Here is an 18,486-nt window from a genome sequence, read left to right as displayed (position 1 = left end):
ATTCTTGCCAGTGTTTATCCATTCAGTGCTCGCATGCTCTCCTGGAGACTGTGCGCTCGTGCACACTCGCAGCGCACACACATAACGCCAGGTTCACATGCACACACTGAATTAAAGTGACAGCGCATTGTTTGTGGTAAATATGAACATGGATTGCCACAGAAAATGTAGTAATAACACCATGAATGCATAATTAAAGTCTACTGTGTTTCACAGTCAACATACATGGCTTTTTGGCTAGGTTTAAAGGAAAAGAGCACTTTTAGATAAACAAAGCAATAATAGATGGCACTCGTGGAGGTACTGTAGGAAAACAAAGTTCTGTATTAACCGCAAGATTGCTTGTAATAAAGATTTAAATGCTAAAGAAAAGGCAGTAGAGCTGACTGTTTCTGTCAATGGCAAGTTTTAATTTAGAATGTTTGTGATAACATAAGAAAAATAGTTTAAATGTTTTGCCACTTGCTTGAGCAACTTAATATATAAATCTAGAAGTAAATGCAAAAGTAAAAAGCATTGAATAATGTGTTGCTTATATTTATTGCATTTAAAAATGTCTATGAAAGATTGTATTACTGTACTATGTAAAAAAAAAAAAAGAATCACAATGCTGAAAAAGCATTTTTAGTAACAATATTTGGATTTGAAATCAAAATAATAGATAAAAGTTGTGTTTGTGGTAAACAACAGATCACAGATCAGTAGCGTACTCCTGCACAATGAAATATCGCATATGGACTACATAAGCACTGCAAACGGAGTATGTTGAACCTGGCATAGGCCGCCTCACATATAGCTCATGAAATCAGGCTTGTACTGTGTGTAAGCTATTGTGCAACAATTGAACAATTGTAAAAACAAGAATGCACTGCATGATTAAACATTTAGGTCAGATAAATATATATTTTTGAAAAAAAAGATAAATAAATCCACCCCTCAAATTAAAAAAATCCCCATTCACAAGAGTCACCTAAAAGGGGAATTCATTTTCAAAAATTTCACCAAGGCCGATATATATTGGCCGATATTTGCAATTTTTCAAATATCGGCATCGGCCGATAAGTTTTTCGGTTTGGCCAATGTGTTCAACGTGGGACTTTTATTTTGACATCGCTGAAAACGGCAGCACCTAAGCACACAGTGCTCACATTCTCCCTCTTGTTCGCTGTCGTCGTTTAACAGTTCTGTCTAATACGGATAGAAGTCTGTCTAATAATCAGATAGAACTGTTAAACAAAGAATTCAAATGAATACAAAAAAGTATTATAACGATTGCTTTTATATTATTAGTAATAGAAACAGAAGGCAAACATTATAATAATTTCTCATTTACCGTCAGCATTCAGCAAATATATCTATTTATATATATTATTATATATATTTAAATATATATATATATATTATATATATTAGCATTTATATTGTTAAACAAATCTTTAATGTCTAATGAACATTACATTTCACAAACCTTGCATCCAATGTGAGATCTTGGGAAGTGTGCATTTGTATCCTGCATGATCACGTGTACTCCGTGTGACAGGAGGAGAGTTCAACTGCACTGCAGATGCGCGATTGACACACTTTAAACTCCTGATTTCAAACTATGTTGCGCTTTATCCATTTGCCCACTGTCCTATTCATGTAATTTTCACTGTGTGCTGTACGTAAAATGAGTTACATTGTCTTTATTTGAAAAAAATATGATTCCCAATGCACACAAACGTCCTTGATTACCGAGTGCCCTGTTGGTTACAGTGTTTACTTCCTTTTTAATTATATTTTTTATTATACATGATTTATTTTGCCATCTAAAGTATAATATGTTTATTTTACACATTTATTTTTTTTATCCATTTTCAAATTATTTCAAATTTCTTAAATATTAATTAAAATAAATAAAATTATATTGGCTTTTTATATATCGGCCACCCTGCTTCCCAAGATGTCGGTATTGGCTGTAAAAAAAAAAACAATTATCGGTCGATCACTAATCGGCAGATACAGATTTCTGTGATCGGCGATCGGTGAATGGCCTCAAAAATCCTGATCGGAGCACCCCTAGGTCTTTATGTGATGAAATTTCTTTTTTTGCCCCTCTTTTGAGCATAGGGTGAATTATGAGCTGGATATTTCCAGTTTTCGTGAGATGCACCCTTTTACTGTTTACATCAGAGTCATGAGGATTTGGTTCCCATCAAAAAGGAGGGTCCCCACAGGTCTTATCACAAGCAACAGGCAAGTTCCATTGTTTATATTGCTCTGTGATATGCTTAGTTCCCTCTCACATTAACAAAACACTCACATATAGACAGAGACAGAGAGAAACTTTAATGTTTCCACAGGAAGACCAACACAAGCTTTACAATTAGATGCTGCACCCAGCGGTTGCGCTAATAATCATTATCCATCACTTTGATGGACTGGGTTATAAATTCCATGTCTTGCTCTATTTTTATATGGCAGTAAAACACTACAGTGCTTGGTATTTTTAATGTGATACTGGCATCACAAGAACTTCTGTGGAAAGAGCTCTTTTAGTCTTTTCAAGTGCTTGAATCTTTCTATTTTTTTTCCCTCAGAAACACTGATTTCTCTCCCCAAATGCTCATCATTTCTCTGCTCCTTTTAGAATCTTTGCCCGTTCTACACTGCTAATCCAATTAGATTATTATACTGTAGGAATGCTTCTAAAGTAGGGAATTGCAATTGACCAGAACTCAATGCATTCTCTATGCAGATCATGGAAACATCCATGTCTGATGCAGCACTCGGCTTACTAAGCATCCTTTTACTTCAAACATCAATCATTATGACAGCTGTTGCACAACGAGAGTTTATTCTATGATACTAGATGTCTGGAAAACACTTAGTTCAACTTCAATGGCGTCATATTCAGCTATATTTGTTCGCCATGCCTTCGTTTTACTGCAGAATGTGATTACAGCTATGCTTTTAGAAAAATAATGCAATTACGAAAATGGATGCTATTTACAGCCTAAGTGAAAATCCATAAATGCATTTAGATTTCATTTGTAATGATATAAACTATTTACAACATCACAACAACACTGATGATTATGAATACTCACAGAATATAAGTGATCACCCCAATGCTCCTAGAGTTAGATGGAAAAAAAAACGTGATTAGCAAAGGAAGTGAGGTAACAGCGAGGTCAGATAATGAAATAATGCTCATTCTCACCACATGTCTGCCTCCAGGCCAAGCGGCTCGTAGTTTACCACTTCAGGAGCTGCAAACCACAAAATAAAATCACTTACAATACAGTCTTACTCTTTAACCGATTGTTAACCATTAACCAACAAGATTATTTTAAATTAGAATTGAATTAAATTAGAAAGGATAAGTGTCTGTGACCCGTTAAAAATATTAACGTTTGTTTCACGGGGATTAATTTAACATGCACAAATAGCAGCAAACAACAGAACATGAGGACATGAGGTCATCATATCACGTCACGCACCTGCAGCGCTTCTGCGAGCGGAGAAAATCATAATAAAGCAAGGATATATATATATATATATATATACAGTGGGTACGGAAAGTATTCAGACCCCCTTAAATTTTTCACTCTTTGTTATATTGCAGCCATTTGCTAAAATCATTTAAGTTAATTTTTTTTCCTCATTAATGTACACACAGCACCCCATATTGACAGAAAAACACAGAATTGTTGACATTTTTGCAGATTTATTAAAAAGAAAAACTGAAATATCACATGGTCCTAAGTATTCTAGATTTAAGGGGGTCTGAATACTTTCCGTACCCACTGTATATAAAACGAATAAATAGGCCTACATTAGAAACATATTTTTACTTAAATAATACATAAAAAAAATTAAAGAAAAACTGTGCAACAAGTAGCTTAGTATGCAGAGCTTCGATTCATTTTTTTGTGCTGCGTGAAAGGAAACAGACGGAAGAAAGCGGCATCCTATTTTTCTTTAGGCTTATTTTAAAAAAGCACAAAGATTTGTTTTTATTGTGAATGCACACAAATAAAGGCAAACCTTTTACAATTCCGATTATCTTTTACTAAAAGGAGTAGGCCTAGTTCCGGGGTAGGCAAGTTCGGTCCTAGAGAGCCGCAGTCCTGCAGAGTTCATCTCCAACCCTGAAAACAAAACTCACCTGCCTATAGTCTTAGTAATGCTGAAGACATTGATTAGCTTGTTCAGGTGTGTTTGATTAGGGTTGGAGCTGAACTCTGCAGTACTGCGGCTCTCTAGGACCGAACTTGCCTACCCCTGGCCTAGTTGCTTCCACTGTCAGAAGGAAAAAATTCAAGTGATTGCGCCGGCGCCGCATGCGTGCACACCTTGGCAATGCAGTCTGTTCATTATCATAATAAAATACAGTCAGTCAAACATATGGGGAAAAAAACTATATAGTAAAAAAAAAAAATTTTGTAAAATCTGTGCCGTTAAGTGTTATCACAGTACCGCCATGATGTTACGCAAAACATTTTGTTGTACGTGGATATTGGAATGCGAGTGAAGTAGGCTACATAATAAATAATAATTTGCCATTCAAATACATCACGGATACGAAAACATTTGATTTTTGGGTCAACGACCCAACGTTGGTTTCAGTTTCGTTTTAGCCTAAATTAATTCGTTTTGGCTTGTCGTTTATATAGCTATAGCTTCTTATATTTTTAATTCTTGTTGTTTTGTAAATACTGTTAATTGAAAGGATTTGTTGTGGAGTGAGGGGAACTAAAATAGCCTAGCTATGTTTACAGTGTTTATTATAATGTTTGTAAACATTTTGTGTCGGCATTAGGCCTATTTCTGAATGAAATAATAAAATGCGACTTATACGCGACTTGTGTTTTTTTCCCCCTAAAAACACTTTTTTTTTAAAACGCGTAGTGTATTTGAACCATGCAGCAATTTTTTTTATATATATTTTGATAAATTACCGAAAAAATTAATAATTAAATGACTTTTTAAACCGTTTAACTGATTGTATTAATCAGTCAAAATTCTTACGGTCGGTTAACCGGTTAAAATTAACATCCCTACTTACAATACAGAAGAGTTTGGGGTAAGCTGTGGCATATTTTACTTAATTTGTCGTCTTGGCATTGAGAAAAGAGAATCAAATACTATTTAAGCATTAAAACAATGCTTATAACTTGCATGCATCTCTCAAAGTTATATATGGCAGCTAAATGATAAACTCTATCTAAAAATAATGCACTCAGGCCGATACCGATAACAGAAAAAATTTGCATTTATCGGCCGATACCGATATGGTGGCCGATATATCGTGCATCCCTAACAGTTTGCAAGAGGAAGGGAGCAAAAACCTACCCCACTCTCCCTAACATTAGACAATGCCTGCAAAATGTCTAGAAATGCTAAGTCAATGGTAGTATATTTGGTGGTTTCTCACCGTATGAGCTGTGAAATGAGTCACTGCTTTCAGAAGATCTCAATCTCTGATGTGTTAATGAGAAAATGAGGGAATAAGTCTGAGGTGGGAGAGATGCTGCTGCTCTCTATGCCTGAGAATTGACCTTGATTTACTACTTATATTATTATGCACTAAATCTGGTCATTGACCAGGGTTAGGAGGAAGCAAGCTGCTCCTTAACCCCAAGGTTAAACAAAAAATCAATGAAGTCATGCCTCAGTAATGGGCTAATAGTATTTTAGTATTGGATTGGATTAGTATCTTTAAAAGTATCTTTTCTCCTCCATGAAGCCTGATCATAACTTTGAGCACTGAAATAGACTACACTGTGGGGTAGCTGATGCTTGACCGTGGCCTTTAGCATTGTGTCTCTATTAAGACTGCTGTATCATCACTGCCTGCAGCCACACTGGCTGCCATTCAGGTAGGACTGGATGTGATGCCAATGGCATAGAGTGATGGGGGTGGTGTGGATGTGCATGTCTGTGTGCTTTCTGGGATGGCTGGGGGCTTGTTCATGTAAAATGTGACTGAAAACAGCAGAGCTGTCTCATATTGTTAAGAAAAAGCAGTAAGATTTAAGGAAGGTTGTTTTGTAGTTCTGCTTAAAACACCAACCCAAACACATCAACATACAATACCATTTAAAGACTGGGCACACTTGACTGAAATAATGTTTCTTTTAAAAACCTGTTGATTTAAAAGCCTATGCTTGAACACAAGAAAATGCATGTCTATGCCATGAATTTCTTTACAAAACTGCCAAGTGTACATGTGCATTTCTTTAAAAATTTTTGAAAAAACCCAGGATGCCTCTTCCTACTTTAAAGAAGCTAAAACATTTGTTTAGTTTAACATTTTTAGTTCCTATTTGATTCCAATTGTATTTTTTTCATTGTTTATGGGACTAATTTTTCTAAATATGTAAAATGGATGATAATATGTAAAATAGTAACAAAGATATAAAAATAATATACAAATATTTAATAATAACAACAAAAACAAATAATGTATATAATTATTATATAATTGTATTTATACTATACAATTCACTTATCCACAATTACGTAATTGTAAATAATTACTATATTATAATTTTATTTAAAGTTAAAATGTATTATTAGTATATAAAATTCAGGTTTAGATGTTTCCAATTCATGCAGGATTCATTGGGTCACAAAGCAGTGATCCATGGTGTTTCTTTACAGTTATGTCAGGCTTGTGGTTCAGATTACACATGAAAGAAGAAAAGAGAGGATTGGACAGAGGACCATAACAATAAGAGCGGGTGTAATTACAACACATCTCTATAGACTGACCAGCGGATGACACTGACCTACAAACTCTGGGGTACCAAAGATGTTTTTGAAATCGTTGCCAAAATCGATCTTGTGGGCCAAGCCAAAGTCAATGAGCTTAATGCGCGGGTGAGGAACACTCCGGTTCAACAGCATGATGTTCTCCGGCTGAGAGAGATGAGAACAGAGAAAGAATTGGAGGGAGAATGCAAAAGAGAGAATCAGGAACTAATGATAGGTGCAGAACAAAAACACAGCAGGAGTGAGAGAGAGAGAGAGCAGGAAATCCATAACACATGGAAATCACATGCAAAGCTACAGAAACGTTCACTAGAAAGCACAGGCATACTCAAGCCAGTCAGTAACAGATCCCTGCCTGGACATTCCATAGAAACAATACTTCCTTCAGTGGGCTTTATTCATGCACGGACTAATCTCTTAAAAGCTCCAATGACTTCAAAATATTTAACAGAAATGTTAGGGAAAGCTGTGTGGATGAGTGCTCTGAAAGCAGTGGATCTAATTACTTAAACGCCATTGCTAGAGTAACATGAAGGTTTCGAAATAAAATGCTAATAATGAGCAACTCTGTGACAGCTTGACTATTTTAGATCTCAGTTAAGTTGGTTAATGTGAATGTCGGCTGCTTTGAAGTTCATTTTTCAGAAGTTTGGTTATTCAGGTTAAGTGGTTTTAGTGGGAGGTAAAAACTCAATCTACATCTGAAACTTTCAAAACAAAGACTACTAGAATATTAATGTGATTCTGCAATAAAACCTGTTAAAAATGACAGGGACTGAATTTATGACCATCCCAGCTCTGGGATGCCCAGCAATTATGTAAATGGTGGAAATAAGTGGATAACCAGCAGGGAAGATAAAAGCACCTCAACTGATTTGTTGTGGCTGGTCCACAGCGATGCTAATCGCCACAGTCTGCCATTGAGGTGAAACTCAAACATGTCTCAGTACCTTCAGGTCAAAGTGGGCAATCTGTTTGGAGTGTAGGTAACTGACTCCATCCAAGATCTGCTTGAGGAACTCGGTGGCCTCCTCTTCACTCAATGACTCTTTCTCAGCTAGAAAGTCAAAGAGCTCCCCACCTGCCACACTGTATAGAGAGAGGACAGATGCTGACACTTGCAATAGAGCTGGTTAGTTGATCATCTTCATTTAACCAGGATAAAACTAATTGAGGATTAAAGGGATAGTTCATCAAAAATGAAAATTTTGTCATCATTTACTCACCCCCGCGTCGTTCCAGACCTGTATGAGTTGCTTTCTTATGTTGAACACAAAAGAAGATATTTTGAAGAATGCTGGTAATCAAACATTTGATGGTCCCCATTGACTCCATAGTATTTCTTTCTCTACTATGGAAGTGTTTCTCTACTGTGGGGACCAACAACTGTTTGGTTCTTCAAAATATCTTCTTTTGTGTTTAACATAATAAAGAACTCATACAGGTTTGGAATGACATGAGGGTGAGTAAATGATGATAAAAGTTTTTGGGTGAACTATTCCTTTAAACACAAGAGTGATTTGGCCAAGACAGCAGCAAAGAACACAATAACTAGTTGCACACAACTGACAAATTAGTAAAAAAAACAAATTGCAAATTACAATAATAATAATAAAAAAAAAAATCTAAACATTCGCAATTAAAATATCAATATAACCTTTCAAACCAGTTCTACACTAACACGGGGAACAGCCAGATGCGGACAACAGATAGAAGACAATGGATAAATGGGTTAAAAAAAAAGTGATTTAGGTGAGAATCATAAACCCTACAAATCAACTTTCACTGAATAAAATAGAAAGAAAAAGACCAATAAAATTACTGGAAAATTAATTTTGAAATAAGAGATCACTATAGTGTAACAAAAAATAAATAAACAGTAATACACAGTATATCACATAGAGTGAGTCTAGCTAATTAAACAGAAGAACCAATCTCTCTAATGTTTCTGAGTGATTCACGCTGACAGAAAGGGATATTGGCAGTGCTATAATCATGGCTTCTGGGAGAGGACCAACAGGATGATCTGGCCATATATTTATTCAGCAGAAGGAAGCTGCAAACCAGCTGCACGCTGATGACATGATAACGCTTGCTGCTAATTGTGAGGTTGAGCAAGAGCAGCGACGAGCCACCCAGCTGCAAAAACACCGGCAGCAGATATGTCTCTATTCCCTTCACAGAAACGGAAAGAAAAACACCAGCCCCCACCCTGAACAACAGAAGGCTTGTAGCCAGATTTCTGACTCGTCTAGTCCTCATTAGAGCTTGTACTGGCAAAGAACCAGCCACTTAATCAAGAAAAGACCATCTGAACGACATGTAAAGCAACAAATCGCCATTTAGAGTGGATCTTAGTTCTTCCTCAAAAGTGCTCATTGTATCAACCTGCTACCTTGAAATTGTGAATTTCTTTCCAGGCAAACTGATAAAAAGCCGTTTTCACTTTCGGAAGTTGCGTAGTGCCAGCCAATCAGATTTCAGCCAGCACGTGCTATTTTTGTATGCCTCAGACGGTCAGTGAACGGACTGTGGGCGGTCCATGAGTATGCCATCTGAGACTAAAAAAACCAACAACACACTACAGTCTGTAACATCTCACTTCACAATATTATTTGGCAGCACAAAGGTTTTGAGAGGACGCCAAATGACCTGAAAATGAAACGTGACCTTCAGTTCCGAGGTCAGGACTGTGTGGTTATATCCTTAAGCAAGGTACTTAACTCCACATTCTTCAGTAAACAAAATAGCTTCACTGATGAGTAATGTGTAACCTAATATGAGCTCAGAACATAGCTGCAGGGACACCCTTTGTCACATGGTATGAAGAAGCAAAGAAAACCAGTTGGATGAGGAGACACTTCAAGAGGTTCTGAGGAAAGACACTTCCTTCACATAATCTATGTGTAACAAAACAATTCTGCTGAAAAGGTTAAGGTTCAACATTCCAGACACTGATTCCGTTAAATACTTACTGTATTTACTAAATTGCAAAATATCAAATTACAAAGCTCCTTAAAATAATTGCATATTTCAAAACCTATTCTGTTCAGATAATGAGGAATTACACACAGTGTAACGATGAGTGACTCAGTGATGGCTTGATTATTTTTTAATTTGTCCTTTGGGTCACACTTTAAGTTGCTTGCAATGTTAGACGTTAATGTTAGATGTTGGTTTTCAAGTTAGACTGGTTACTCTAGGAAGTGATTCTTGAAGCACAATAGGATAATACTACATCCTAGTTTGTCCAATACATCCAGACACAGACACACACACACTTATAATTATATTAAAAAAAATTAACAAATGTAATGTAAGTTCTATTAACAACTCTGACACCAGTCTAGTCAGGATGCAACCCTCAATGGCTTTTACATCTGCATTTTTTAGATAACCTGTAATATAAACTTAATGCACATATTACTTAAAATAAACTTTGCTTAATCAGTCAAAGGTCTTTGTCTTTGTGTACCAGTATAGTTAAGACAGTACAGACATCAATACATATCTTTTCTCTTTGAACACATTGGCAGTAGTGTATGAATGTGCACAGTACAACAGGCAAAACTGGTTCACCTACTCAATGGACTGGTTCTCCTCAACCCCCCACTGTTGACCTTGTCAAGTGTTTGCTTTGCAAGTAAAGGTTGGTGCTATTGAACTCAGTGAGAAGCCCTTGAAAATGTATTCTATACATTTATTTATACTATCATGTTCCAGAGCTCTACAAGAGCCAGTTGTTCATGCACTACAGTGTCTATTACCAGTCTGAGTTCTTAGTTTTTAGAAATGGAGGCTGTTAATGATTTCATGATTCAGTAAATGCAAGGAAAAACAACGACTTACAGCTCCAGGATGAGAATGACCTCGTTCTTGTTTTCAAACACATTGTGCAGGGTGATGACATTGGGGTGCTGGATTTCCTTCAAGATGCTGACCTCTCTCTCAATGTCATTTTTGGAGACCCCTCGCCGACTGGATTTGCTGCGCCTTTTCTTGATAAATTTGGCTGCATACTCCACTCCAGTGCTTTTATGACGGCATTTCTTTACCACGGCAAACTGACCACTGAAAAAAATAAATAAATAAAACAACGATTGTTGTCATATTTAAGCACTAACAACCAAATATTCAAGAGCCTGGTTATTCAAAGCACATTAAATATTTTACAGAATAGGACTAAATACAGTACACACCTCAATACAAAAGTCTTAACATTAAACAGAGGTTTGTTGCATAGAATTTCAGAATAGTAATATTCAGAAAATTACATGATGCTCTAAAATTAGAAGAGAAGATGAATCTTTAATGTTTTACTCCTCTATAACATATTGCCAACAGGCAGGACTCCATATTCCCCTTTGACATGTTCCCATCTCAGTCTCCGTAAGTCACAACATGCATTCTGAACCACTGCCAGAAACCAACAGTCACCCAAGCTGAACGGTTGCAAATCGCCAACAAAATCAAGTCAGGCTGAACATCACAACCACATTTAATCACTAATATCAAGCTGTGTAAGAATGTAAGAATTCTGCTGAATGACATAAAAAAAGACCTATTACTTCAGCAGATTAAACACAAAACAGCATGATAGCTATGTTTTCCCACATGCTGTAGATATTCAGTGCTGTTCTAAGGATAATATTATCAGGGTGAATAACAATGACTCCCACGCTATGCCACTCAAAAGTATCACAACAAACACCAGTATAATACACCGACAAGCACATTTGGGACCCTGAAGCTTGCAACTCTGCCAAACAAGCAGCATATATTGTGAGGAATTTCCCAATAGGATCCTCTCAAAATGTCACAGCTCTGCAACATTTCTGGCTCTTTTTAATGTGGCTGTTATACAGCTGTTGGGAGGTTTCTTTCTACGGAGATAACAATAGCTTTTAGGCAAAGAAACAAAAAGCTAAACAACACGGGTAAGGAAAAGGAGTCCTTGGGATGGGGCTTTCTGATGCAAATACAAAACGCAGGGCCTCTATTCTTGCCTGGTCCACCTTTTGTCACCCAGACAGCAATCAGGCCCCACAGCAACGAGAGACAGTACATTTGCATTTTATCTGGGGCCTGAAAGGTTCAGAGAAAGCAGACATCCTCCCGGAGTCATCTTAAAGGAGTAGTTCACCCAAGAATGAAAACAGTGTCATCATTTAGGCCTAAATTAAATGCATTTGACGACTCCTATGTAACACAAAACATGAATTTCTGAAGAACGCCCTGGCCACTTCCTTCCACATATTAAAAGAGAATGATGACTGGGGCTGACAAGCACAAAAAAAGACCAAAAAGTACAATAAAATCAGTTTCCAAGTCATTTATTCTAAAGCCACTGGACAGCCTGTGTAACAAACAGACTAAAACAACAATCATAATTCACTGCTAAACTTCACCTTCAGCAAACTTTTAAAAGGACAGCTCACACAAAAATGAAAATTCTGTCATCACTTATTCAACCTTACGTGTTCCAAACAAGCTTTTGTGCATCTTTAACGCACAAATCAAGATACTTTTAATGAAACCTGACAGATTTTTGTCCTTCAAGTGAAAGTCCATTTCACCAAATCTATGTATGACACTTCAAACCGTTCATAAAGACATCGTAAAAGAAATGTATATAAATAGAACGCCGGCTCCTGCGTCAGCAGCATCACACACGTCCTGTGGTACTCTCACGAACGTGCGTCTAAGACTAACACGGAAGAGAAGAAATTGTTGAATGAAGTCATTATTTTTGTTTTCTTTGCATACAAAAAGTATTCACGTAGCTTCATAGCATTAAGGTTGGACCACTAATGTCACAAAGGCATGTGCCGGTATTCGGTAATGCGATATGTCACGATAATGAATGCACGGTATTGTTATCATGGGCACTTCAAAATACAGAGAATAATTATTTATTACAAATTATTCAGAATTTTGAATGCATTTTAAGAATACTTCCATGAATACTTCAACTGGTCACAATGCACAACACCGCTCTATGCTGCATCAAAGACACTGTATTCTGATGTAAACAAGCAGAGCGCATGAGAGACACTCTGGACGAAAGCACATTCACTCTCTGAGAGCAGATGGCGCTGAACAGCAGAAACGCAGCCGTTACCCCAGAAATCCTGGAAACAAAGCAGCTGTGCTACTTTCTGTTTCTGAAACATGTTTAAATGGTTTAAACAGCCATTCAGATTTGTGTATTTGCAGTGATGTTCATCACAGCGCCAAATATTTAGACTTAATAGGCTATTTATTCTCAAACTTTTTTACATTTTAATCTGGACTAAACATGCCCTAGATATTGTTTGAAAGTGTTTTGATTCTTTATTGTTCAGTCACACTTTACATTAGGGCTTCATTAGTTAACATTAGTTAATTCATTAGTTAACATGAACTGCCAATGAAAAATTATTCTAAACATTCATTCATTTTAGGTAATTCCATTATTTAATAACACGTTAAAATCAAAGGTTGTTTAATGAGCTAACATGAACTAAGAGTTGTATTTTTTTAAACAAAGATGAATAACTTCTGTAACAAATGTAGCTATTCCTCATTGTGAATGTTAATGCATTAACTAAGGTTAACTAATGAGATCTTATTGTAAAGTGATACCTATTGGTCTTTATAATTCTTTTGCACTTTAATCTGTGTAAAACAAATTCTGTATTGCTTTATTGTATTTAAATGTTCAGTTATTTTTGTTATAAGAAAAAAGTTATTAAACCTGTTATACTGTATTATGACAACCCTTTTTTTTAAACTAAATTTCAATATCGTGATTATACCGTGACAAAAGCATTAGCAATTAATCGCAACATGAAAACTTGATACCAGCATATCCCTAATGTCACATGGACTATTTTAAAGGGGTCATATGATGCGATTTCAATTTTTCCTTTCTCTTTGAAGTGTTACAAGCTCTTGGTGCATAAAGAAGATCTGTAAAATTGCAAAGACTAAAGTCTCAAATCCAAAGAGATATTCTTTATAAAAGTTAAGAGTCAACCACGCCTACCTAAAATGGCTCGTTCTAACACGCCCCCACATGGCTACTTCATGATGTGGGAAGATTTGCATAACGCCGCCCAAATGTTCACGCAAAGTGAAAAAATTTTCCGTCACATGCTTGAGGTATTCGGCCAATCACAACGCACTGGATAGCTGGCCAATCAGAGCACACCTTGCTTTTCAGACCGATGAGCTTTGTAAAAATCTACGTGTTTCAGAAAGGCGGGGCATAGAGGAGAAACAATAATGTACAGTATGTGGAAAATAATGTGTTTTATGAACCTTAAACTGCATAAACACATTTAATTACACCAAATACACAAAATAATGTTCTTTTTAGCAGCGTCATATGACCCCTTTAACAATGACCTTACTACCTTTCTGGCCTTGAACATGTCAGTTGCATTGCTGTCGATGGAGGGTCAGAAAGCTCTCGGATTTCATCAAAAATATCTTCATTTGTGTTTTAAAGATGAACAAAAGTCTTATGGGTTTGGATCGACATGAGGGTGAGTAATTAATGACTAGGCCCATTCACAAACTTGATCCATCTGATCCAAAACATTTAGACCAGTTTTATGAATTGAATCAACCAATCCATTGAAAAGATCTGACTGAAATATATATATATCACTGCTATAAATCGATTAATTGCATCCAAAATAAAAGTTTTTGTTTACATAATATGTGTGTGTGCTGTGTATATTTATTATGTATATATAAAGACACACACATACAGCATATATGTTGAAAATATTTACATGTATTTATTTATATTCATATATAAATATATTTAATATATAAACGTAACATTTTTCTTAAATATATACATGTAAGTGTGTGTATTTATACAGTGGGGCAAAAAAGTATTTAGTCAGCCACCAATTGTGCAAGTTCTCCCACTTAAAAAGATGAGAGAGGCCTGTAATTTTCATCATAGGTTCTGTGATCAGATCAGCGAGTTTCTGTAAAGCGGAGCTCACGTGTGCTTGCGGAGGAATGTAAACACTGACGAGAATGAATGAGCAAAACTCCCGCGGCGAATAGAACGGCTTGCAGTTAATGAAGAGCACTTCTAGATCTGAACAGCACATCTTCTTTAACACAGTTACATCTGTACACCACCTCTCATTGATGTAAAAGTATGTCCCGCCGCCGCGTGATTTCCCCTTTGATTCTGCGTCGCGATCCGCTCTGAACAGCTGAAAGCCCGGGAGACTCAACGCGCTGTCCGGAATGGCGTCTTTCAGCCAGGCTTCCGTGAAACACAGAGCAGCAGAGTTTGAAAAATCCTTATTTGTCCGGGAGAGCAGAAGGAGTTCATCCGTTTTGTTGGGTAGAGAGCGGAGGTTGGCCAGATGGATGCTCAGCAACGCCGTTCTGAATCCGCGCTGTCTGAGCTTGACGAGCGCGCCGGCTTGCTTCCACCGTTTTCGCTTCCTGAAGCGCTTGATCAGCACAGCAGCTCCGCCAACTACAATGTCCAACAAAACACAGAGCAGCAGAGTTTGAAAAATCCTTATTTGTCCGGGAGAGCAGAAGGAGTTCATCCGTTTTGTTGGGTAGAGAGCGGAGGTTGGCCAGATGGATGCTCAGCAACGCCGTTCTGAATCCGCGCTGTCTGAGCTTGACGAGCGCGCCGGATTGCTTCCACCGTTTTCGCGTCCTGAAGCGCTTGATCAGCACAGCAGCTCCGCCAACTACAATGTCCAGAAAAACATCAGAATAGTCGAAAACCGGTGAAATATCGGGTGGTGTGTACTGCCGAATGTCCAGCAATTCGTCTCTGGTGAAACTGATTGCAGGGATATAACTAAAGACAGGGCAAACTAACAAAAACATAAAAACAACTGCGGAGCACGCCACAGAGGCAGTCATCAGCGTCGGCACCATCGTGATAATCCTGAGTAAATAATGTTTTGAGTAAAAGGTAGTTAACATTAAACATCAGCGAAACCCTAAGAATTCACAACATTTTTTACAATAGTGCTTTCATTATAACGTTATGCATATGACAGTAGTTATTAATGTTCTGAATTTCTATTTTGAGCTGTGCGCGCTGAAGATGACCAGTAGAATGAAGCATATGATAACAGGTTTTTAATCAATGGGATTTAACTCATAATTTATCTCATATAGAATACGCTTCGTTATTTATACAACATAACATTAATATTACGACTTATAGGCTATCTGCACAAAATGCCCCGAATGCCTGAATGTGTCTGCGCGGCTCTGAATGAACTCCTTTTGTGGACGTGTTCTTCACGCAACAACGTGCAGAAACACGGCAACTAAACTCTAAAAATTCACAGCGGAACAATAACTACTGTCATATACATAACGTTATAATGAGAGCACTATTATAAAAAAATTGTGAATTCTTAGGGTTTTGCAAATGTTTATTGTTAACTACGTTTTAATCAAAACATTATTTTGTATCTGTGAGGCATCCGTTACACATTTTCCCTGTGCGTCAGTAATTATGGCTGTCGAATATCTGACTTAACTCTTGGTAATGTATTTTGCCTCCCGCTTCTTGTTAAAGATTTAAATTCCTGCCACCAAGATGCTTCTAAGTCGGTCGGGGGTTATGGAAAGTGAAACCTATAGGGGTGGTTGGGATCTATTCACGCACGTTAAAATATTTATTTAAAGCTTCTTTCTTTTCAGATTCTTATTTACAGCATTATCTTAATAGGCTGTATATTAACTTTGGGAGAAAACTGGTAGTTCTATGTGAAATCAGACATTTGAGCACCCCCATATAGCCAAAATGGCATGATCATAACACCTCTGCAAATATTCGACTGTGAGACTGCTAGTCGAATCAGGCTCCTCCTATCGAAGCATCGACTATTCGGGGTTACCCCTAATAAATAAATAAATATATATTACATACAAGACATTGCTGCTTCTCTCATGAATTAGTGGAGAACCAGTATAGACCAGGGGTTTTCAAACCTGTCCTGGAGGACCCCTAGCCCTGCACATTTTGTATGTCTCCCTTATCAGACACACCCAATTCATGTCTTGCAGTCTCTACTAATGAGCTGATGAGTTGAATCAGATGTGTTAGATAAGGGAGACATACAAAATGTGCAGGGCTAGGGGTCCTCCAGGACAGCTTTAAGAACCACTGGTATAGATGACAATATTGTCACAAAAAAGCCTAAAATTTCAGTCTGTTCCTCATACAAAGATGTTTATGGCTTCAGAAGAAGTAATATGGATCACTTTTATAATACTTTTTTGAGATTTTGGAGCTTGACTGCACCCGCCTCATTTACTTCCATTACAGAAGAAAGTCATACTGGTTTGGAACATTTCCATATTAAAGGCACAATATGTAAGTTTTTTTATTAAAATATCCAAAAACCACTAGAACAGTGTTTTATATATTTTGCTGACTTGTGTACTTGCATTATCCCAAACGTTTCGAAGAATGTCTAAATGTCTAAATCAGAAAGTCATGCCTCGTGGTTCTGACAGCATAGCTTTTGGCATTCAGGCATGTCTAAATGCTTTTGTCAGTGACACTCCTCAGGGCATGGGTCTTCAGCTGTGCCAGTTTCCATAGCAGTGCTGGGGGCAGGGCAGCGGAAGAGGAGGGGGTCGTGTCAGCTAGAAAGAGGCCTGCGCAGCACAACGGTCCACAGCAAACATCGTCACACATAGCTCGGCAACCAACCAACAATAGACATGGCATGTTTTTCTCTTATACGAGTCAGGCAGTTCCCAAAGTCCTTTTCAGAGCTGTTTCTGTCCGTTCTGAATGGAAGATGGGGCAAATGTGCGTATCAAGATGTCAGTATGGCAGGACTCTTGAGCTCCTGAAATCTGGAGCGCCATGGTGATGAAGAGCCACAGCAATCACAACGGACATTAAAGAGCTTGCCCAGAGGAAGCGCTGTTCAGATTGGGCACAGGAAACACGAGAGCGCGCAATCGAAAGAGGTTTAAATAGCAGCTCCCTGATGCCCGCAATTTATATACAGTTGCCTATACACCTTACCCAACGATATAATTGAGAAAAAGTATTGAAATATTTTTTTATCCTCCCATCTTGTAGGCTATTTATTCCCTTTAGGGTTTCCGTAGTACACTTAATTTCCTTTCCGAACACGGAACTGGGATGCGGTGGATTGCGGGAGAGGGGGTGGTCGAGGGAGGAATAACGATGTCAGCTTAACATCGTGATGTCTGTCAGCCATCGGCGATGGACGATGGCATCGTCTATCGGCCCAAGCCTAGAACACCTACACACAAAATTATCTCAAAATAACTGTCTCGGCAAGTATTCTCGTAAACACAGTCGGTTATGTCTTAAGTGAACGTAAACAGTGGAGAAAGAAATCTCAAGTGCATCATTATATTGGATCTGTGCATTCGGTCTTAAAGGGGCAGCAGCCTATAAATACCTGCTGTTCCATAAGCGCCACCTGCTGTCAGAGAGTGACATTTGCGTCTCATTCACAAAGCTAAAATCAAATCATTCTGTTTTTGTTTCAAATTTCGAAATTATAAAATCTTATTGCAATCTAAATAACATGTATTTAGCATCTTTGTTTGGATCATGATTAAAATGCAGTGGTTGCCAAAGCATTAGTTTGTTTATATGAAGAGACTTAATTTAATTATTTGATTTGGGATTTGTTTTAAAATGTCAAGTTAGTTTTATTATTTGACATTTCAATTTCACAAAGA

General features: G+C 37.4%; 1 protein-coding gene across 1 annotated transcript in view; it reads right to left on the bottom strand.

Annotated features, from left to right (window-relative positions):
• LOC107557602 (death-associated protein kinase 1-like) overlaps positions 1-18,486 on the bottom strand; it is a 79,588-nt gene that overhangs the window by 35,734 nt on the left and 25,368 nt on the right. Inside the window, exons 3-7 of the mRNA XM_016241081.1 lie at positions 10,609-10,830; positions 7,710-7,848; positions 6,777-6,906; positions 3,203-3,251; positions 3,090-3,116 (exon numbers count right to left, since the gene is read on the bottom strand). Of these exons, the coding sequence (XP_016096567.1) occupies positions 3,090-3,116; positions 3,203-3,251; positions 6,777-6,906; positions 7,710-7,848; positions 10,609-10,830 (567 nt within the window). The remainder of the gene's footprint in view (positions 1-3,089; positions 3,117-3,202; positions 3,252-6,776; positions 6,907-7,709; positions 7,849-10,608; positions 10,831-18,486) is intronic.

This window comes from Sinocyclocheilus grahami, unplaced genomic scaffold, assembly GCF_001515645.1.
Source record: "Sinocyclocheilus grahami isolate Dianchi unplaced genomic scaffold, SAMN03320097.WGS_v1.1 scaffold611.1, whole genome shotgun sequence".
NCBI lineage: Eukaryota > Metazoa > Chordata > Actinopteri > Cypriniformes > Cyprinidae > Sinocyclocheilus > Sinocyclocheilus grahami.
This window is presented reverse-complemented; position numbering and strand designations above follow the sequence as displayed.